The 23,383-nt window shown below is 38.5% G+C and overlaps 2 protein-coding genes across 17 annotated transcripts in view; one reads left to right on the top strand and one right to left on the bottom strand.

Moving 5' to 3' along the window:
- Window positions 1–1,258, bottom strand: part of CEPT1 (choline/ethanolamine phosphotransferase 1) — a 36,551-nt gene extending 35,293 nt beyond the window's left edge. Inside the window, exon 1 of one of the 4 annotated variants that reach the window (XM_032628195.1) lies at window positions 1,159–1,258. The gene's annotated coding sequence lies outside the window, so the exon portion shown is untranslated. Of the gene's footprint in view, window positions 1–566; window positions 765–1,158 lie in introns of those variants that run through there. The other 3 variants (XM_032628185.1, XM_032628175.1, XM_032628204.1) reach the window with 3 other exon arrangements.
- DRAM2 (DNA damage regulated autophagy modulator 2) lies at window positions 764–23,383 on the top strand. 13 transcript variants are annotated; one of them, XM_032628216.1, is made up of 12 exons: window positions 764–876; window positions 1,192–1,323; window positions 1,522–1,567; window positions 1,945–2,070; window positions 3,024–3,087; window positions 7,973–8,117; window positions 11,692–11,759; window positions 13,631–13,770; window positions 20,041–20,218; window positions 20,731–20,813; window positions 21,797–21,889; window positions 22,398–23,383. In XM_032628216.1, exons 6-12 carry the CDS (start codon window positions 7,987–7,989, stop codon window positions 22,503–22,505), a joined length of 801 nt encoding a protein of 266 aa, XP_032484107.1. In that variant the 5' UTR covers window positions 764–876; window positions 1,192–1,323; window positions 1,522–1,567; window positions 1,945–2,070; window positions 3,024–3,087; window positions 7,973–7,986; the 3' UTR covers window positions 22,506–23,383. The 13 variants fall into 13 exon arrangements, with proteins under 13 accessions (XP_032484107.1, XP_032484133.1, XP_032484171.1 ...); XM_032628269.1 differs by lacking the exon at window positions 764–876 and adding an exon at window positions 984–1,065; XM_032628242.1 differs by lacking the exon at window positions 1,522–1,567 and having other exon boundaries at window positions 1,948–2,070.

The raw sequence follows: 23,383 nt of genomic DNA, 5'->3' as shown, positions 1-23,383 counted from the left end.
CTCATTCATCCAGTATTCTTGGAATACCGGCAAAGACTAGCAAACCCTCCTGTCCTTTCTCCTTCCAAGAATACTGCTGAAATAAGCCCTAGCTGGCAACCTCAGAGCTTGTCAATATATCCTGAAATTTCTAGAAAAGTTGCTGACCAAGAAGTGCGGCCCTAGCCACGAATCACCAGCACCGTATGCTAAAGGGAAGGCAAATCCGGCACAGGATGTAATACGTTTGTGGACCTGGCAGCACCTGAGCAGGAGGGTGTGGACCTGAGAGCCAAGGTCGGTTCCGCGCGGGCAGCGCCCTCGGCCCGCCCAGTCCGGGCCGCCGAGGTTTTCCCCACCCTGACTCCCAGCACAGCAGCCCCCGGACTCTACCGCTGGCAATGCCCCATATCAATCTCTCCATCCGGGGCCATAGGAGCAGTCGCCCCTCGCCCTCCCCACAAGCGCGCGCGAGGCAGGACTGCGTTTGCCTCGCGCGAGTCCATACACAGCTATATTCCAATGCCCCACCCCAGAGCTTGCAGCCATCTCTCCAGCCCTCTTGAGAGTCGTGTCCCCGGACATACCCTTCACACCCTGGCCGTTTTCCAAAGACCGAGCCCCGCAGCCTTACACCGGCCCCCAAAAGCACAACCCTGGAAACAGACCTCCGCCTCCAGCCGACTGAGTGACTCTGATCCGCGGCAGCACGTTCACGACACTTTCGCGATTGCCGTAAAGGGATATAGGGTCGGAACAGGCGGCGGCGCGAGCGCGCACCCCCTAGTGGTGAGCGCGCCCCGGGGCCGACTTAGCTGCTCGGGTACGCGCTTCGGGGCCTCTGTCCTGCCGGCAGCTCCGGAGCCGGCAGTCCGTACGAGCAGACATCCAAGCAAGGTAGGCCAAAAAGGGGATGAGGACCGGCCCTAGTTCCCACTAAGAGGTGTGTATCAGAGAATGGGATCGGGCGAGTAGGGACGCGGACGCTGCCGGGAGCCCTCCACCCCCGCGGTGGGCGCGCGAGTCGCGTGCCAGCTCGCCCTGCCTCCAAAGACTACGCTGTGCGACGCGCGGGAGAGGGACCAGGTGCTGGCCGGAGCCGCGGGCGGGCTGCGAGGGGGCCTTGGGGGGGGGGGGGCGGGAGTGGGTGTAGGCTGGGCTCAGGTCTCCGCTACTCACCTTTACGTCCGGGTTCTTGCTCTCTCCCCCCAGCTGCCCTCCTCTCCGCGCCCCGTTTGCCCCAAGCCCGACCGAGCTCTGCCTCTCGCATCTTTTCCCGGCACCAAACAACGCGTTAATCCAGCTCTTCGTCCAAGTGCTTCGCGCTTCCGGAAGAAGGTAGCGGTGAGTGTAAATAATTCTTTGGTTTTATTTGTTTTAAGCGGTTACTGAGAACCTTAGCCCCAGTCCCACGAAACACTGTGGTTGAGTATGCATTCCCTTTGTCACTCCTGGGCTCAGATAACGTTTTGCGGGGTGGGGGGGAGAAGGGGGAGGAAGGTTTGAAATTGAGATATGTGGTGACCTTGTGTTTACTCGAAGCTCAAGTCTACGCGGAGTTTTGTCGCGGGAAGCCCAATACAGAAAGGTAAATGGCTGGTCCTTTGTATCCTCACAACCGTGCTTACATTAGGATACATTTACAAAACACCACATTTTCCTAGTTCTCCCAATTTAAATTTGTAAATCAGTACCCAAATGCAGCTCTAATTTGCCGTGCATCATCAGATTCTCCCCGACTTCTCTCCCTGTAACATTTGATCCAACTTGTAAAACAGTTACTTAATTTTCTAGACTATTTAATTTTTAACCGTTACGAGAATATTACATTTGTTAGAAGGCCAAATTAGAGTTTAGAAAAATAACCGTTTACTATTATGCTTTGCATTGGGCATGATTCTGTGTACCTAGGGCTTTATTTCTTCACTTGGAATATCCAGAATTTACTTTTTTATTGTTCCTAAGCAGTCACCACTTAGAGGAGACAGCGTAAGGAATTCATCTTTTCACTGGTGGCATTTAAATATTTGTGAAATTCGAAAATTGTAACTACAGTTCTGATTCACGGATCTTCAAGGAAAGCAGAGATAGGTGAGAGATGCAAGAACATTTTGTTAAACACTTTCACTACTATATGAAGGTTATTCCTGCATATTTTCAAGTATCTTGAAAGGTTTCTTAAATTGTTAACCATTAAAATTCTAATTTTGCTTGGCTGGCAGTTTGCCAGCCAAGCTTCCAGCTTTCCTGTGTGATGATACATAGGCAATAGTAGTCTTCCTCACCTAGTCGGTGCACTTAAATTTCTCAGTAGTCCTTAGCAAACTGGTAAACTATTTCAAGCCCTGCTTTTCCTCTAAATTGTCAGTTTAGATAACTAGAACCCTCAAAGCCTAAGGAGATAGGAATCCAAGATGATTCATATATACAAAGAATGAAGTGTTGTCATTCCCCATCCCTGTGGCTAATTGTGGTTGTACAAATCACCTTTCATTATTATATTGTATGCTTACTCTGTACTACTCTAAGGAACAGAGCTACCTTACAAATCAGAATACTGAAACTCAGAGAAGCTAAGTAACTTGCCAGAAATCATACAGCTGGGATGTGATAAAGCTAGGATTTGCACTTAGATAAATCTGATCTTACAGCTGTGTTCCTTCCATTGCATCACAGGGACTAGTCAGTGCTTTATTTGGCTTAATAATAAGCTATCATTCTTTCCTCATTATTGTCTTTCCTTCTGTGGGAAGGAACTCAGTGTTTTTCATTCTATTTTATCCTTTTTGAGATCAGCGAAAGATGTCTAATGTGAGAAAGGATGAGAAAATTGATATCCCAGATTTAAAATATTATTTAATTCCAGATGGTACATCATTATAAAATACACAAGTGTCAACTCTTTAAAGAAAAAGAGAAAACGTTAATAATGCTATAGCATAGTGTTCTATCCATGAACAATATTGGTGCATTGACTTGAAATTTTACGTTTTAAAAGCCTGTGGGTCGAAACAACCTCTATTTTCTTTGTGTGTGGATTTCAGGATTTACAAAAGGTGCAGTTTTGGGCAGATTTGAAGACTGGTATTTTGAGAACTTGTAAAACAGGTAATTTGTCTTTTACATTCTAAAAGAGGAACAAACATTTATTGACCACCTATGAGAGCATCTTTACATATATTATCTTATTTAGTTCTTGAATAAACCTCTCTGAAGCGGGTATTATTTTAGACCATTTACTGAAAGTTACCGGTATCAGCAATGTGTTTAGGTTCTTTACTTGTGCTATGTCAGTGTAATTCCTGCAATAATTATCCAGCTTAGTCCAATAGAACTTTTCCACGATGATGGAAATGTACCATATTTTCACCATCCTATATGGTAGCCACTAGACACCTGTGGCTTTTGAGCACTTGAAATGTGTCTAGTACAACTGAGGAACTGAAATTTTAAATTTTATTTTATTTTAATCAATTGAAATTTTAATTTAAATAGCCACATGTGGCTAGTGGTGACTATATCAGACAGTGCAGCTTTTACCAATAATATTATTGCCATTTTTCAAAGGAGAAACTGGTTCAGAGAAATTAATGAAGTTTGCCCAAGTTTGCACAATTTTATTTAAAAAAACGTTTTTGAGCAGAAAAATGTTTTAGGACTGTTAATTTGGCAGTGCACATAGAATGGATGAATGGGAAGAAAAAAATAGGCCAAGAGAATTGAGAATCTGATTTGAGTGTTTACACTGGCAACTAGGAAGAATGGTTGCCAATGACTGAAGGTAGAAATGCCGTCATTTAGTGACAACATGTGAGGGCTTTGGATGAGAAAACCTAAGGTTACTCTGAGGCCTTAGAATCTGGATAGCCTGGAAAAACGGTAGTACGAACAGATCTTCCTCCACTTACAATGGGATTATGTCTCAATAAACCCATTGTACGCTGAAAACATCATAAGTTGAAAATGCATTTAATACATAGAACCTACAGGAACATGGTAGCTTAGCCTAGCCCTCCTTAAACTTGCTCAAAACACATTAGTCTACAGTTGGGCAAAATCATCTAATACAAAGCCCATTTTATAATAAGGTGCTGAATATCTCATGTAATTTATTGAATTCTGTACTGAAAGTGAAAAACAGAATGGTTGTCTGGGTACAGAATGGTGGTAAGTGTATCGGTTGTTTACCCTTGTGATTTTTGTGTCTGCCTGGGAGCTGCATCTCGCTGTCACAAGAATATTGTACTGCATATCACTAGCCTGGGAAAAGGTCAAAATTCAAAGTAAGATTTCGATTAAATGTTTATTGCTTTTGCATCATCATAAAGTGGAAAAATTCTAAGTTGAACTGTCGTTAAGTTGGGGGTCTCCTGTACTGAAATGGAAAAATAATGAACCTTTTTGGGGTTTATGAGAACTTGGTTCGGGTTATTGAGTAATTTTTGTGAGCAAGGCCCTCTTCTCTGCTTGGGCAGAGAAGTGAAATCCCTCACCAAGGATTTTATCCACTTCAGACACCCTCCCAAACTTTTATACTCTAGAAGATATTGAGCTGTAAGAGATGTGCAAATCAAATGTTCTCAGAGGAAGGGGTGTTTATTTCCAGATGCAAAGGGATTAGGGAAGGTTGTGTGTGGAAGATGGTATTTCAGCTTGATTTTGAAGAATAGGAAGGATTTGGACATGAAAAAACAATTAAAGGAAGAGGTCATGTGGGAATTCCCTGGTTGCCTCATGGTTAGAATACCCGGCTTTCACTGCTGTGGCCAGGTTCAATCCCTGGTCGGGGAACTGAGATCCCCGTGAGCTGTGTGGGGTGGCCAAAAAAAGTAAAATAAAATAAAATAGGCTCTCCCATTCTCCCTAGAGGAAGACAGTGCTTTCCCCCAACTTTGAAATGAACCATCGCCTACTTGTCCCTCCAGTGAAATCCTCCGACATCTATCTCTACCACTCCTACTCTCTTCTCTGACATTATCTACTATTCTGGAACCTGGCTGGGACCATTCCTTCCAACATACCTGAGACTAATGCGACCCACAGAATTCTGGGAGTTGTAGTGTTTGTTTCTTTGTTTTAAAAAAAAGAGGTCATACTTCTAGCAATGGGGTGGACAAAATGTCTTGAAAATCCCTTTTGCCAAAACACCGAAATGCTGAATATATTAGCCTTGTAAATGCATAGCAGTTCACGTAGGAAAGAAACAAATTCTCAGGACTAATAAGTCGAAGAGAGCTGACACCAGAGTAGTAAACCAGTAGTGTGTCTCTTTTGGAGTCTTTGAAATAAAGTACAATCAAAGGTAAATGATAAGCTCCCCCTGCTCACCACCCAAGGTAGAGAGATAGAATTCATACCCCTTTGACCTCCCAGGTGTACAACTTCCAGAGACACTATTCACATGATACAGTTTGTGTAGATGATGCCTGTGTGTCAGGGGATGACTTTTCCATAAAAAGTAAAATGTAAATATTTCTACTTGAAATTGTACAACTCATGGCCTTGGAGAACCACCTCCCCCCAAAGCCAGGACGCTCAAAAATCTATACACTCAATGAAAGGTGGGCTAGGAAAAATATCTCCTTCCTGGCAAAGGGGGATCACAAAGAAATTTGTTCATTTTCACCACAGCTCCAGGTGGGGGAATAAAGATACCACATAAGAACTTGAAACTACAGGGCCTGTCATCACTCAGATTCATGGTTCAAATTTACTTATCTACATGGTCTAAAGAGCCTGGAAGCCAAGAAATTAAAAGTCGGCCCGGGTTCATAATGTGCCAGAGTGCTTGGCAAAAGTAAATACAGACCCTCCCTGGAATGATTCACCCTTAATCTAAGCCTCTTAGAATACTCCCAGTTAAGATCATCCAAACAGGAGCTCATAGTCAAAAACAGAAAAACACATGTACAAGGGCTGGCAGAACCAACAAATAAGGAACTAGACTCCTAAAGATTTTAGAATCGAATTTATCAGAAACAGGGCTTCCCTGGTGGCGCAGTGGTTGAGAGTCCACCTGCTGATGCAGGGGACACGGGTTTGTGCCCGGGTCCGGGAAGATCCCACATGCCACAGAGCGGCTGGGCCCGTGAGCCATGGCCGCTGAGCCTGCGCGTGCGGAGCCTGTGCTCCGCAATGAGAGAGGCCACAGCAGTGAGAGGCCCGCATACTGCAAAAACAAAAACAAAAACAACAACAAACAAAAACAAAATAACATTTAAAGAGATGAAAGGAGAAACATGAAAGATTTTAGAAGTTAATCAAAATTTATTGAAATTGAGAATTATTGTCCCAGAAACTTATGTTGGGGAAAGTCCTATAGGAACTTGGCAAGGAACTGTCATGATTAGCTAAACAGAAGAGTAAAATTGATGGAATGTTAAGGGCTGACAGGAAAAAAAAAAAAAAACGGAAAAGAGGAGATTATGACAATTCAGACAGGAAATTACTCAAATCAAGTGTATAATGGTGACTTTAGGGATAAAGGAAAAGAAACTTATTTGGCAAGATTTAAATGTTCATATTTTAGCAGCAAGTCAGATGATCAGAGTAAATGACAAGTAACAAGTCACAAATGGCTGAGGTTTTATTATCTGGAAGGTCAGTCTGAGATGAGGAAGCTGAGCACATTGGAGGATTGTGGAGATTAGAATTGTAAGTTTTTACAGAGTCCTTGGGAAATACTAAATTTCAGTCCATCACACTATGAAAAAATACTCCTCCAAATACGAAATTATTTTCACATGTGTAGGAGTAATTTCTTATAATTTGAAAATATTTCTGTATTTATTCTTTTTAATTAAATGCATGAAAATACATTAATATTTTCTAATTCATATTATTGACCTCTTATTACTTATTAACATTGTCAGTCTGGAATTTAAGGGAGGAAATGGTGATAAGTGGTATGTGTATATGTAGGCCCTTTCAAGTTTATTGAGGAAGATAAAACCAAACAAGCGAGTAACAGTTAAGTGTGATGAATGACCTGGTTGGGAAAGTGAGCCTGCTGTTGGGAACAAAGCAGGTACACAGCGGAAGCTAGAAGAGCTGAGGCTTGAAAATGTATAGCAGTTAACTGGTGGTAGTGGGGCAGGAGGGGTGACACCATAGTAGTCTAGTCATCCAGGCAAAACAACGTGCACCAAGTTTCAAAGGTGCACAAGAGGGCATGACACACTTGACGATCTGAAAGAAGTTTTCTGCGGCAGTATAGCATGGTGATTGGTGTTAGACTGGAACTGCCTGAGTTTGAGTCTTGTCTCTACTGCAGCCCTATGACCTTGGGCAATTCTCTTAACCTCTATAATTCTGTTGTGAGGAGTAAATGAGATCATGTATTTAAGGTGTTTAGTAGCGTTGCTGACACAGTAAACACTGTGCTTTTGTAATGATGATGAAGATGATGATAGCTAGGGCAAGGAACTAGGAGCAGACAGAACTGGCGGGAGAGGAATACAGAAAGGTTAAATAGAGATTGGACAACAAAAAAGACCTTATAGACATGTTAAGGAGGAAGGACAATTTATAAGGGCATACGGGAGGCACTAAAAGGTTCTCTGGAGGAGAATAAAGTGGTCAGGTTGGTATTTTAGAATTAGAAGGTTCATTCTGATTTTAAAGTCAAGTCTAGGTGGTTATAATAATTATCTGGTCAAGAAATGATGGTGGTTTAAGTAGGGTAGTGGCAGTGAAGATGGAGGGAACGGGTAGATTTGAGGAAATTTAGGAGGTGGAATAAACAGTCTTTGGTACTTGGTTACGTGTGGAAAGATGGGGGAGAAAGATAGTGTCTAGATATGGCAAGTGGGTGAATCTTGGTTCCATTAACTGAGAAACCGAAGGAGAGCAGGTGTCAGTAGATGTTGTGGGGGCCGATGAGAAGTGAAACAGCTGAGGATGATAAGTACAAGGTTGTGGGATGGGATGGCTAAAGTAGAATAGATGAAATACGCGTGAATAATCTTTTCTAATTTGTTTTTCTCTGCTTCAGGAGACGTGTTTGAGATGTGGTGGTTTCAGCAAGGGCTCAGTTTCCTTCCTTCAGCCCTTGTAATTTGGACGGCTGCTGCTTTCATATTTTCATATATCACTGCTATAACACTTCACCATGTTGACCCTGTTTTGCCTTATATCAGGTCAGTGAAATGTATTCTTTTATGGAGAATGGTATGTCTCATTCATATTTTAACATTGAACCCAACATTCAATTTTAACATTTTAAAATTCAACTTTTATGTTTGATATTACAACAGTGAAAGGAACATAAAAAGGAAGTTGTATTTGCCTCTTTCTATGTGATAGAGAAATGTGGAGACAGAGGGCTAAGGTTCAGTTAGTGAATTGTGACACCTCAGTGCCTTGTCTTCCAAATAACTATTTGAGGTCTCAGAAGATAGAATTGGAATTATTCTCCCCTTACCATTAAAAAATGCTAGAGCAACGATAATAATATTAAAAAATAATGGTAATGACAAACATTAATTGATCCACTTACTGTGTACAAGGTAATGTTCTAAGCATTCTTCAGGTCTTAAATAATTGAATCCTTACAGCCACCCTTTGAGGCAGGAACTATCACCCCCAGTTGGTAGAGGAGGAAATAAGGTCCAGGGAGATGAAGTTGTTTGTCCAAGGGCACATGACTCAGTAATTAATGGAACCAAGATTCAGATTCTAGAGACTGTGCTCTTACTCTTTTTTTTTTTTTTTTAACATCTTTATTGGAGTATAATTGCTTTACAATGGTGTGTTAGTTTCTGCTTTATAACAAAGTGAATCAGTTATACATATACATATGTTCCCATATCTCTTCCCTCTTGCATCTCCCTCCCTCCCACCCTCCCTATCCCACCCGTCCTGGCGGTCACAAAGCACCGAGCTGATCTATGACATGTTGCCTAGATCTTTCTGACACATTAAGTATCTAAATTTATTGATAATAGTTTTGAAATTTCAAAACTACTCATGATGTAAGTATGGGTACTCAATTGCATGTGCTATGTCCATAACCCTCTTCCCCCCCCAATTATAAAGGCAATATGTGCTTATTATAACAAATTTTAAACACTATTAGAGTGATTATAAAAATAAAAAGTGAAAGACTCTTCCAGCCTCCCTCTAGTTCCTGCCCTTCCAGAGGTGATAAATGGTTTGGTTGATTTCCTTCCAGAGTTTGGTTTGTTTTGTTGTTTGTTGTAGTTGTTTCATTTATTTATTTGTTTACCTTCTGAAAAATAACCTTTCCAACACAGAAAATAGTGAACTTTTAAAGGATGATAAACCAAAAGGCTAAATTTATCTTTTTTAAATGTCAAGAAGAGGTCAGGGCATTGCCATTACATTTGTTGTTACCACTATGGTATGGCGTAGCACAAAGGACACCAACAAATTGAGTCCACTTTGGGAAGATTTACAAAATCCAAAGATATTTTAGAATTTAAGTTTCCAGTTCAAGGAATAATTTTGATAAGTAGTCACCTCTGTTTACCACTCTGCTAGAGGGACATGCAGCTTAAGGAGCCAGTTCATTCTTTAGTAACTCCAGGAGAGCATACATATTCCTGAGCATCCTTCAGCATTTTTATTTCCCCTTAGAGAACTTGTCTGTTTGAGTTCTTTTTCACTTTCAGTTCTCTAATGGTACTGCATGTGATTCTCTGATCGATATGACCCCAGGCACTTCCTTTTCTGTCTCTGTCCTTCTACCTTTTAACTTTTTTGCAAATGAACTTAGTATTGTTGCACGGGGAACTTTCTCCAACATTCTAATATATTTAAATTCAATGGTTGAGTTAGACTAGATACTCTGCAGAATTCCTTTCAGTTCATAGACCCTACCTAAAAGGCTTAATTATTAAAGTCCCCAAAAGACATAACCAAATATAAATTTCACTTCAAAGACAATTCACAATTCAAAGACAATTCCACTGCAAGTGTGCTTCAGGTGTTCTCTTAGTTCAAGTAGTGAATGCTCAAGTAGGGTGCATGAGGCTAGCCACTGGGGCATAAGAAGAATTTTTTAGAACTTCTATGTATTTTTTATTTCAAAATATTTAAACTTACATTTGGGAATTCCCTGACAGTCTAGTGGTTAGGACTCCACACTCTCACTGCTGAGGGCCTGAGTTCAATCCCTGGTCAGGGAACTAAAATCCCACAAGCCACTCGGTGCGGCCAAAAAAAAAAAAACCTATTTAAACTTATATTTAATATATGTATAATAATATGATAAATAACATATAATGATGCCAGACAATTTTTTTTTTGACGGTGTGTGATCAAAATAGTTTGATGACTACTGGGTTGAAGTGCGATGCTGATGGGTGTTTTCACTTATAGGCCAGTTTGTCATTCCGATCCAGAGCACACTTAGCCAGCCATCTTGGAAGTGCGTGCTGTTATTTACTTATGGGGTAATCCAAAACAGGAGCATCATTTGGAATATGACTGTTAAAATTATGGATTTTTTTTCTGATTATAAGAATAATACATAGGCATTATTCTTGAAAACTTGAAAGGTAGAAGGAACAACAACAACGAAACATAATCCCCACTCCCTGAAGATGATCAAAGAGTAACAAAATCTTTTGTGTCTGAAGAAACATTTTAGAGTGGGAAGGAGCAATCCTTAGAATTCATATTTGATGCTTTACTTTTCCCAAACCTAATCCAAATGTTCGCCAAATCTTATTGATTCCTTAGCGGATATGACTTTCTATTTCTTTTTTATTCCTATTACATTGTCTGAGTTGAGATCCTTCTTACCTCTTTCCTATAGTACTTCAATTTGAGGCTAAAGACTTTGTCTTTTTAATCTTTTCAGTAGTTTGAGAGAAGGGGAAGGAACTAACATTTACTGGGTGTCTCTTGTGTGTCTGCTGCTGTGCTAGACACTTCACATGCACGACCGCAGTTTTGTTTCCTCACGTTGATCTGATGAGGCTGGGAGGGAATTGATAGCCCCATTTCATAGATAGGGAACCATCTTAGGTATATAAAAGAATGTTCTCAAGGTTCCCCAGTTAGTAGTAAATGGTGGGCTATTAATCAAGATCTATGCGTTTCACCCTGCGCTGAAAGACAGGCATGTAACAGACACATTGCAGCACAGCGTGATCTGTGATTTTCATAGAAGTCTGGACTGAGAGCTGTGTGAGTCAGCAAGGCTGTCTTGAGTGGAATCTCTAGAAGGGTAAGGGCTTGGTCTCTTGTACTTACCACTGTGTTCCTGTCCCTAAAATGCTGTCTGACAATGCTGGTAGGTGCTTGATAAATATTTTTTTAAATTAATCAGGAAACGATTGGGTGTTAATTGAATTATAGGCAGAAATAACAGATGCCAAAAGAATCATGAAAGGTCCTTTGGTGTTTAGGGAATATTCAGGTGAGACAGGTAAACGTGCCGCCTGACTGGTGTAAGTTAATAACGCAGCCTTAACATAATAAGGATAGCTTTTTTATCAATTCACAGTGATTTCTATTATGTGAAAAAGAAATAACCTTAAGTGATATAAGAAAAAAGTGAACAAGGCAGGTATTGCGAGCTCAAATTATCATGTTCTTATAAAATTATGTAAGAGTTGAGCTCATAGATTTATAAAAAGATAAAGGATTTGAAATAACCCCTTTTGTTTCTTATCCCTTAGAAGAAATACATGTGTATACTAAATCTAATATGAGAAATCCTCATACCTTTTTTTTTTCTTTCAGTGACACTGGTACAGTAGCTCCAGAAAAATGCTTGTTTGGGGCAATGTTAAATATTGCTGCAGTTTTATGTAAGTAGTGAGAGTGGTTTTAACAATCAAAATTAATAGCTGAACTGCCCTTTTCTTCTTTCAACACTGTTGGGTTATTTATTTTACTTTCTAGTTACAATTGAAGGAATGTTATCACTAAATCATTGATCACAGATATGTTTCTTTTAAAGTAAAAATAATTTCTAGAAATGCTAAATTATGGAAATCTTTTAAAAATACCTATAAGGCTATTTGACTACTATAGAAATAGAACTTGTAAAGTATAACCAAATATACTTGCTTATAGAGGTTGTAAAGTATAACCAAATATTCCTTGAGGCCCTAAGTGGATTTCTTAAGCAACCAATAAAGGACAAAGAGCTGTAAACACACTGACCACAGCTGACCCCAACAAAATTCCTTTAAGATAAACACTTCAGAAGTTTGAGAATAGCTGTGGAACCATGTTTTGATTTTTGAGTGATATTCTAATGCCAAAGAAATTGAGTTCTACTACAGTATTTTACATTCCTGTTCATTATTTTTTGAAATTAATTAATTTATTTATTTAATTTTGGCTGTGTTAGATCTTCGTTGCTGCACGCGGGCTTTCTCTAGTTGCGGCTAGTGGGGGCTACTCTTTGTTGCGGTGCGCGGGCTTCTCACTGCTGTGGCTGCTCTTGTTGCTGAGCCTGGGCTTGAGGCACATGGGCTTCAGTAGCTGTGGCACTCAGGCTCCATAGTTGTGGCACACAGGCTTAGTTGCTCCACGGAATGTGAGATCTTCCCAGACCAGGGATGGAACCCGTGTCCCCTGCATTGGCAGGTGTATTCTTAACCACTGCACCACCAGGGAAGTCCCTGAACCAATTTTTTTATTAATGGTTTACTAAAATAATACTTCTTCCATCAATCGTGATTGTTTAAAATGTTTGCATTTTTCCATATGATGTTTATTATTTGGTCAGGTCAAACATTGAAGTTAAAAAAATGATTCTTAACCATTAAGGACAGTCAAGTGGGTTTTATTTTTCTGTGTAACTGACTGCTATATCTGATTGAGCCAAGTTGTAGTAATTTGAAATAAAATGAAATGGGAGCAAGGCAAATAATCCTTTGGTGTTTTTTGCCTTTCATTTTATACGTGTTCTAGAACTAATTACTTTAGACTTTAATGCTAATCATATAGAATATTTTGTGCTTTATGTAAAATTTATTTCTAGAGATTTTCAGAAAACATCAAACTTAATCTCTTAAATTTTTGCTAAATTTTTAAAAAATAAATAAATAAATTTATTTATTTATTTTTGGCTGCATTGGGTCTTCGTTGCTGCGCGTGGGCTTTCTCTAGTTGCGGCGAGCGGAGGCTACTCTTCGTTGTGGTACGCAGGCTTCTCATTGCGGTGGCTTCTCTTGCTGAGGAGCATGGGCTCTAGGTGCACAGGCTTCGGTAGTTGTGGCATGCGGGCTCAGTAGTTGTGGCTCGTGGGTTCTAGAGCACAGGCTCAGTAGTTGTGGCACACAGGCTTAGTTGCTCCGTGGCATGTGGGATCTTCCCAGACCAGGGCTCCAACCTGTGTCCCCTGCATTGGCAGGCAGATTCTTAACCACTGTGCCGCCAGGGAAGCCCTTTCCTAAATATTTTTAATATGAGGGCTACGGGAGGCAAACGACTTGCTCAGTCACACAGAGGTAGCAGTAGTTTCACAATGCAACCTTAAAAGTTCTTTAAAATCTACAGCCGTTTTTTTTTTTGTTTGTTTGTTTTTTATTGTTTTTTCTTTTATCAGATTAGCTTTAAAAGGAAACTCTATGTTTCTGGATAGCCGTGACCTTTGTGAGCTCTTTATTGGCAACTTTATTCCTTAGTTATTTATTACTTTGTTGTTTTTCCAATTATCTCTTCCCAGGCATTGCGACCATTTATGTTCGTTATAAGCAAGTTCATGCTCTGAATCCTGAAGAGAGTCGTATCATCAAATTAAACAAGGCTGGCCTTGTACTTGGATTACTGAGTTGTTTAGGACTTTCTATTGTGGCAAACTTCCAGGTTTGTGTTTTAGCTCAGCACAGGTATTTTCCTGAAGTACATAAAAATACATGCTAAGAAAGAAAACCTGAAAGATTCAGTTACATGTAGTTATTGTTTTTTGCCTTAACAAAATGGAATCCACTGCCTTTAAATTACTTGACCCTCTTAGAAATTAGAAAAATTCATTCTCAGTAATCTTCTGAACAAATACAAATTATTATAACTTTTTAAAGATCCTCGGGACTCTTTACTTACTAGATTCTTTATTACTACTTAGTTGGAGATTACTCTAAGACCAGAGAGAATTGACATAAATTATAAGTGACACAATTACAGACTTAAACTCTTTTTTTATTATGCCTAACAAGTTACACTCATTTACCTCTTTTATATTCTTGTTTAGATGTTCCTGTTTATTGCCTGCATCCCTAGGTGCCCAGCCACTTAAATGAGGAAGTCAAGGGAGGAGCTGTAGCTTTTCCAGTTTTTTTCTCAGGGAATTCTTTATGTTAAGGTAGCAGTCAGCCTTCAGCAAATATTTGTAAAGTCTCCACGTTCCTTTCTACTGACGTTCTTTCAGAGGAGTCTTTGGTAATACCAGCTGCATCCTAAGCATATGGTGCTTTTTTTATTAATCCCTGCAGCCTTTAGAGTTTCAGTCTGTACATTTGGTAACCTGTTTCGACATCTAGTAACTATCCAGACATACAGACACACCCTCATCATACAAATACATGTATAAAGGCATATTCCATCTCTCTTTTTTATTCAAGGTTCTCCATTCCTATAATGCTTCTGATTGAATGCTCCTCTTTTTCAGTTTTTTAGTAATGGTTAATACTAGTAAACTCTATAAGTATAATTCAAGTGGATATTAGGGTAATGCTTGCTGCTATAACAAAGTCCAAAATTTCAGTGGCTTAACACAATTGAAGTTTGTTTAATTTTTATTGGAGTATGGTTGCTTTATAATGTTGTGTTAGCCGCCACTGCACAACAAAATGAATCAGCCATACACATACAGCACAATTGAAGTTTATTTCTTACATACATGCATCCAGTGCAGGTATTTTTGGTTGATAGATGGCCTTCCTCCCATGGTGATTTAAGGCCCAGACACTGTCCATCTTTGCGCCCTGCAATTCCCTAAAACTCTGTGGTCTTCTGCATCTAGCTGCCTGAAACAGTCAAAGAGAACATGCACAATTCACCCCTACTTCTTAGAAACTTGGACCTGGAAATGACTCGCATCATTCCACTGACATTCCTTTTTGCTAGATATAAGAGGGGCTGGGAAATGTAATCTTGCTGGGCATCAGTTCCCAGGGCAACTCTATACTATGGAAGGGACACAAAAACTTTTGTGGACAACTAGCTAGCTGTCTACCACAAATAGGGCCCTGCCTTCCCTAATCAGTTTGTATAGCTCAGTGTTTAAAAAATGCACTTGGAGGTTTTTAGTATATGCATAGTGATTCTTTGCTCCAGTTATCCCTTGATCAGTTTAACAATATCTCTCATGACTGTATGGTAAAAATGGATTCCAAAGTGACCTCCACATATAGCATACTACTCCTGTTAGTAACTGATACTTTTTTACACAGTCCAGTAAATTCCAATGGCAGTTCCTAATAGCACCCATTGCAAATTATTGCTGGACCCTATTTATAAGCAGACCCTGTAGCATTACCTACATATCAAACAGTTCTCCTTCCTTCCTTTCTAATGTAAACTTTCACTGCTTATTTAAAGTGGTGAATGCATTGTCTCTTTCTCCTGTCCCCACTTCTCTCTTGCAGAGACAAACTCTAGTTGATTCATACATGGAAAAATTGTACACAAACCAGGTCTATAAATGGTTTACAGTTAGAGAGCTTAACTTGGAAGAGAGGCAAGCACTTTGTTTTAAAGTAGGGACTTGTTGGTTTTATCTCTTAAATATTTCTTGAAAACATCTGCTTCTCTCTATTTTCATTTCTATTGTCTCTACCATCTCCTTCTCAACCAGTTTAGATTTCATCACCTCTCCTCTGGATTACTGCCCTAGCCTCCCTAATAGTTCCTCTGCATTCACTGTTACCTCCCTTTAATTTGATGCCTCAGCCAAAGTAATCTTTTGGAAATATATGTACACCTCATTCTGTTTCCTTGTACTGCTGTTTAAAGCTCACAGGTCCAAGGTCACATGAAAAGAGATAGAATCAAGAGAGCAAAAAATAATTTGTTAAACTGCCAAACTGCTTAATTAACTCAGAGGTCTTTTGTGATCTGGCTACTGTCTGGCCTCATTCTACATCATTCCCCTCCTAATATTGTACATAACACGGGTCTGTGTTCCTTAAATAAGACCGGTTTACTCTGTTTCATACATTGTTTCTTCTGTTGCACATTCCACAGCCCCAAGCCTAAATAGATGTAGGCAGACTATTTCCTCAGGGAAGTCGTCTTTTTTTGTCAATAGATTTCCTCCTATATATTTCAGGTTTTCTTTCTTTGTGTTCTCCAAGCCTCTGGAAACTAATTCTGTGCAGCACTTCTTATAGTCTAATTTTTTATCTATGTTTTTTAGATTTATTTAAAAAATTTTTAGTTGATATATTTCCACTAATTATAGCTCAGTGGTTTTGTTCACCATTGTATATCCAGCACCTAACATAGTACTTAGCACAAAAACACTGACTTAAAAAAATACATATTTCTTTGAAAACAAGTGTATATAAAAACACGCAGCAAGGGACTTCCCTGGGGACCCAGTGGTTATGACTCCGCACTTTCACTGCTGAGGGCCCGGGTTCAGTCCCTGGTCAGGGAACTAAGATCCTGCAAGCCGCACAGCCACAAGGAAAAAAAACATGCAGCAAAACAAATCTGTGTCCTCAGTGCCTAGGAATATTTCCCTTCCTAATGTCTACTGAAATAAAGACGTACAACGAGAGGGATGTGAGTTGCAGTTTTATCTGGGGACTTACTGAGGACGATAGCCCGGAGGTAGCCTCTGAGATAGCTCTGAGAGACTGGTCCAAAGAGGTTAAGGGGGGAGGTCAGCATATATGTGTTATTGGAGAAAGGGTACGTGCTGTCAAACACACATCTCAGTAGAAGGTCTCTGCTAGTCACAAGGCACAGATATCTTAGTTAATGATTTTAGTGCTTTTCTAAGTATGGGAAGATGCAAGAAATTGGGTTCATAAAATTGTCTCCTGAAAACATCTAACTGTCTGAAGGCCTGTTCTGCCACTTTCCACAGAGCAGAGTGCCTCATTCCTGATCTCTGCCCTGAGCTCCTTTCAGAGTATGTTGAAGGTCAATGACTACCGTGGCTAATGACTCAATCCTTGTAGGGCCAGATGGCGAGTGACATTCTTTAGTTGGCACTAGGATATTCATCCTCAAGGAAACTTGAAAGGGATAACTAGGCAGAAATCTATGTTAATTTTCTAGGGCTGTCATAACAAAATACTACAATTTGGGTGGCTTAAAAATAACAGAAATCTATTCTCTCAGAGTCCAGGAGGCCAGAAATCTGATATCAAGGTGTTGGTAGGGTTGGTTCCCTTTTGGGGGCTCAGAGGGAGAATCTATTCCATGTCTCTCTCCCAGCTTCTAGTAATTCTTGACATTTCTTGGCTTGTGGCAGCATAACTCTATAATTTATGCCTCTGTTGTCACATGGCATTCTCCCTTCCTAGAAAATTTATCCTCATGGAGACTTTGGAAGGAATAAAGATTAGTTCTTAAATTTCATTAACTGCTTTTAGGTGAAGATTACAGGCCACTCAATACATAGTTTTTAAGTTCTATAGCAAACATTTGCCCCTGACCACACATATCTCTGTAATTTCTCTTTGTCAAAGAATACATTTTTGTCTTTGTTAAATGATATATTTTTAAAGAAGATAAAATCGTGACTTTTGTACATGTCAAAGATTGTATTTAATTTATTAATGAGAGGAATAGTAGGTAATACAAACCACTTCAAAAGAGAAATCAAAGTACCACACATTTATAGTCAGATAATGAATGCTCAAATGAATTTACAGATAGATGCAAAGCTAGCAAAACTGGTCATTATTCACAGAGTGATAGTCAGTTTCATTCAATAGGACACAATATGCATTTCTATTCATATGGATTATTTGTGTTATTATGCATTTTCAATAAGTTAACTTTTGTCTAGACACATAATATCCATCATTGTACAAGGTCTCTCTGCAAAATAGCCTAATCAAAGACAAGTAAAATTCACACTTCTGTAGAACCATTCCCAGAGGCTCTAATATTCCATTGAAAGAATAATCTCTTGCCCGTTTCAAGATCTTTTGCTGTTTTCCTAGTCTCCAAAATGACAAAATTGAGTGGATTAAGCAGAAGTGCTGGGCAGTTAAAACCAGTTTTATATACCTCTCTTTTGATTATAAAAATACAGTAGTAAATGCTCTCCATTCTTTATTTTTCTTTTTAACTACAGGATTTTGTTGATGGAACTGTGTACTGATCACATGTGGGCATTGGTCAGGCTATATCTGTACTTAGCTTCATCAATATATGAATGAAAAACATTGCCTGCCATTTCAGTAAACAAAGGGTATTGCAGCCATCAAACCACTACAGCCACCCGGGCAGTGAGCCCTGAGGAAACTCAGGATGGAGACAGATGGGTGGCCTGCAGCCACCCACCAACGGTGCACCCTGAGGGGACTCAGGATGGGGCTGGATACTGGCCCTAGACAGCTAAGGTGCTTATCAATGGAATGATTTCAGTGAGCCCCGACTCTTGCATCTTCCCAAACAGAAAAGCACAAAATTAATTTGAGATACCTGGTTTTCTTTAATTAACAGTAATCTTCTTTGTTATAAAACTCCTATATGTCCTGGCTCCTCCCTTTTGTCTTGAAGCAGTCCCTTAGAGCCATGTGAGAGGCTGCCTCTTGGGCTTGAAGTCTTCAGAAAGTCTGCCAAATAAAATATAATTCTCAACTTCTAGGTTGTGTTTTTTTTTCTCTTCAGTCGACAGATATATGCGAGAATATTTTTAAGGAGAAAAATTCACCCATGTTCTTGCTCTTAGCCCTAAAATAGTCAGTTTCATTTTTTGCAGCCTTTATCCATATATCTATATATATAGGTAAATTCACATGAACCAAGAAGATATTACCATTTTGTATTATGTTTTATGGGTGCTGAATGTTTTTTTTTCTTTGTTACCCAGAGTGGTAGTAACAATGACTTTTTTCCCCTTCCCAATGCTCATAACTTATTGCCAGTTAAAACACCCCAAACCTTATCAAAGTAGCACTTTCTCTCTCCAAAAGGAAACCAATGCCATTGGCAAATAAATTGTTACCTTTTCTTTCTTTTTTTTTTTTAACATCTTTATTGGGGTATAATTGCTTTACAATGGTGTGTTAGTTTCTGCTTTATAACCTTTTATTTCTTTATACTAGAAATTTCTTGCACCTTCAACTAAAAAAGTGGACTCTATGTGAATTAGCACAGTTGATTGTAGAAGGAGGGAACCAACCCCTAACCTAACCTGTCTTCTCCTGTTACCTTCGTCATACCCTCTTTACCAAGTGCTGCATAGTATCTTCTCAAGCAAATGACATACAGACAGCATCAGTTTAGAAAAATACAGTTCAACCAAAGGCCTTTGATAGTAGAATTTTTGGTGAACTACTGTCATCACTTTTAAACAGGGACATATAGAGTAAAATGTAAATGGATACTGATAAGAGTAAGGCAAAGGAAAAAAATTAAAAAGTGAAAACAAAGAGTAAGGTAAAGGAGAAGATAACTACAATTTATGGTAATCCCTCATTGTATAATTTATCAAAACCAATCAAACTAGAGACAAGGGGGGATGTTTTAATTTCTTGAGCCTTTAAATTGCATTTAGATTTTAATTAGGTTTAAGTTGAGACTCCCTACCCTCTGCATTCCCAAGCATCCTAGTCTTCTTTAACTTGTTCTACTCTTTCTATAACCCATATCACCATTTAGTATACTATGGAATTTACTTATTTCTAAAATTTATTATTTAATGTGTAAATGAATAATTACTATCATGTTTTCAGTAGTAGCATATGAAGTAATATGGATTACTGTAATTCTCAGGCTTATGCTGAGTACTGAGGGAAAATTACTTCAGGAAATAATTTGTAGAATCTGCAGAGCTTTTCCATTCAGTGAATGTCCTATTGAAATCGCTGGGCTTGTGCTTTTAAATATTGTGTTGTCGATGCGTTTGGGGTTTCTTTTATTTACTTATTTCTTCCTTTTACTTCTCAGAAAACCACCTTTTTTGCTGTACATGTATGTGGAGCTGTGCTCACCTTTGGCATGGGCTCATTATACATGTTTGTTCAGACTATCCTTTCCTACCAAATGCAGCCCAAAATTCACAGCAAACAAGTCTTCTGGATCAGACTACTGTTGGTTATCTGGTGTGGAGTAAGTGCATTTAGCAGTATCCTTTGCTGTAGAATGTGGCTACACTTGGAATTGAATAACAAAACTTAAGTGAACATTGTTGGCATATCATAAGTAGGCCTTTTGTGGGTGATATTCTTGGGTTTAGTAAACCCTAAATTAAAGAATTTGAAACGTGAAATTCAAATTTTTACATGGGACCTAGTGACTGAGCTAGAAACAAAGATGATGTCTAGCCTAATCATACTTACTTCAAAGACAGGAAGGATTAGTTAGTGCCCTCCTTGAGAACAATTATGTAGCAAAAGCTTATGATAGAACTAATGAATTATTGAGCAAAGAGGGATTGACTATGCATCATAGTAATCTTCTGGGCACATTTTAAATTTTACTACTGCCATGTAACATGATGTCTTCAAGAAATGGGTTTGGACCTTGGAAACAAATGTATGTGTAATCCTTTTATATCTTTAAAGAGATTTTTGTTTTGTTTTAAATTAAACTTACAGGTCTTCCCTGAGATTCTTCCTTGACTTACTTTTTTTACAGTGCTGACTTGTTCATCACTTTTGTACAGTGGCAGTTTTGGCGCTGATATAGTACAGAAACTCCATTGGAATCCTGAGGACAAAGTAAGAACTGAGAGTCTATAAAACTTAGTTTTATAGTAAAGATGACTGTTTTGGTTGATTTTGATGTATTTTTCATTTCACTACTAACAATAAAAGTTTTTCAGTAGAAAAATCGGTGATGTCTTAGGATTATTTTCTATAAATGATAGAGTTTATGTAGAACCATCCACATTCTCCTGTCACTTTGTGGTCTGTGAACATTTTCAAAATCTGAAGAGAATTGTGATGGCAAAGAGTTTTCTCAGAAATTGACTCCTCTAAAGGTGGATATAGTATGCAGTATACCTGACTGAAATCTTTTATTAGTAGAATACTTGTTTTCTGAATTGAAAAAAATTTCTTTTCCTACTTTTTGTTATCTGGAAGTTTATTATTATGGACTCTGCATTTGGGTTCCAATATAGTGGATATCTGAATGGACATAGCATCTCTGATACTGAGAAAAAGCGAGGTGGGACATATGCTTGAATAGGTAATAAGATGAGTCCATCTGTTTTCACAAACCACTCAGGTGGCATTTTATTTTAAATTATTTTTAAAGAATCAGCCCTAGATAGGACATGTTTGTGAGAATGACTAAATGAAATAATTTACTAGGTTCTCCTAATTAGAATCCATATATTATTTAATGCTCAAAAAATAGCACTAAGTTTATCATGAACATCGTTTACTTAAACTTTTTTTAGTGGCATTTAATGACTCGTGGCTTTGGGAAAGGTAGTAACTTCTTGGTTGTAGAGTAGAAGTTCTCCTGTCTTAGTTATTCGAATGAAAATTTTATTTGCTGTGGATGAAACTATGATAGATCATTTAGGACTATTTCTAATGTCTGCCTTTAATTCTAGAGATATGTTAAATAAACCAGGGGTTGATATTCAGAACGCAGATTGGTTTATAAATATTACAGGTTTTTTATTTGAGAAAAATTATAGATCATTTGAATGAAATTTCATAGAATTATTCTTTTTTTGTTGTCACTTAAGGGTTATGTGCTTCACATGATCACTACTGCAGCAGAATGGTCTATGTCACTTTCCTTCTTCGGTTTTTTCCTGACTTATATTCGTGATTTTCAGGTAAGAAAATGTAGAATTAGATTTATGCAGTCAAACCTCCTTCAGGTGGAATAAGAAAGCTTTCTATAGCAACTCTTGCCTTTTCGAAAATTAACTTCTTAAGCAGTGATGCTGGAAGAGGAACTTCTCAGGTGAATTGTTTCTGTGTTTCGAGAAATAGTGTTTTGTTAGCAAGGTCCAGTCTTGAAAATAGGGTTGTAAAACAACTGAATTTGCAGAAATTCAGAGAACTTTTATCAACTCTGCCTACATTTACATAGGCCATCCTCAACATTTAGTTTTACCGATTCCTCATAGAAACCAAAGAACACCAAGGAACTTCTGAGGAAAGAAGCTTATTTTTCCCATTTCTGTTGGTACTACAGCAGTACAACAGCTGTCTCTCTCTTGTTACTCATTAGAATTGATTTACATTCCTAATCCCAAAAGGTATTCCTCAGAAAATATTGAACATGTGATCTTTCTTTAAGGAGCAAACTTCTGTATGTAACGTTCTTTTCTGTTCCAGAAAATTTCTTTACGGGTAGAAGCCACTTTACATGGATTAACCCTCTATGACACTGCTCCTTGCCCTATTAACAATGAACGAACACGGCTACTTTCCAGAGATGTATGATGAAAGGACAAAATATACCTATGGTGATTATGATTCTCAGGGATTGGGGAAATATTCATGAAAGTTACTTATTCTGCTCTGAAATTTTCAACCAGTTAATCAAGGCTGACAGTGATATCAAAGAATCCTGATAATCAAGAGACATGAATTAAGCCATTTGATGTTGTTTTAAAGGATATCTTCAAGAGGACTGTGAAAAAACATTTATGCCTATACTTTTTTATCCCAGAAAATAAAACCAAAGGACTACAAAATTGTAGATTTTTTTCTACTTTTTTAAGAGAAACAACCAGAAGTGCACCAAGCAGTCTGCAAAATCCAGCTTTTCACATTTTAAAAAACATTACAAATCATATTTTGTTTGGAGCACTTATGTGAGATATGTTTCAGGACCCCAAATAATCAGCAGTGCTCAACAGCTCCTTTAAAATTGGGTTTTGAAGTAATAGTTTTACCATATTAATACATTTCTTATAGTCTTTATAAAATTTATTTCGTCTGGAATCCAACTTTAAAGGGAAGCAGACCTGAATTCATGTGAGCACTTTTATTGCTTAAGCTTTGCACAAGAGATTCTGTAGATATTGATTTGATTCCTGCCACAAGGCCAGATAGTATGCTAACTGGTGTATACCCATGCTTGTGATAGTTTTATGAAGCTTAGTCTCTGATATGAGATTTTAATTACTAATGAATGAGAAAAGTAGCTATAAGTAAATTTACTCCAGTTGTGTTTTGCATAAGACAATGGTTAGTGTTCCTACACAAGTCTGAGAAGTTTGTGAATAACAGTAAGTATAATTAAAATAAAAGTCACCTCAAACTGCACTCAAGAGTGAAGATTTTCATTTATAGCAAATTATAATTACTTGAAAAAG

Source organism: Phocoena sinus, chromosome 1 (assembly GCF_008692025.1).
Source record: "Phocoena sinus isolate mPhoSin1 chromosome 1, mPhoSin1.pri, whole genome shotgun sequence".
Taxonomy (NCBI): domain Eukaryota; kingdom Metazoa; phylum Chordata; class Mammalia; order Artiodactyla; family Phocoenidae; genus Phocoena; species Phocoena sinus.
This window is presented reverse-complemented; position numbering and strand designations above follow the sequence as displayed.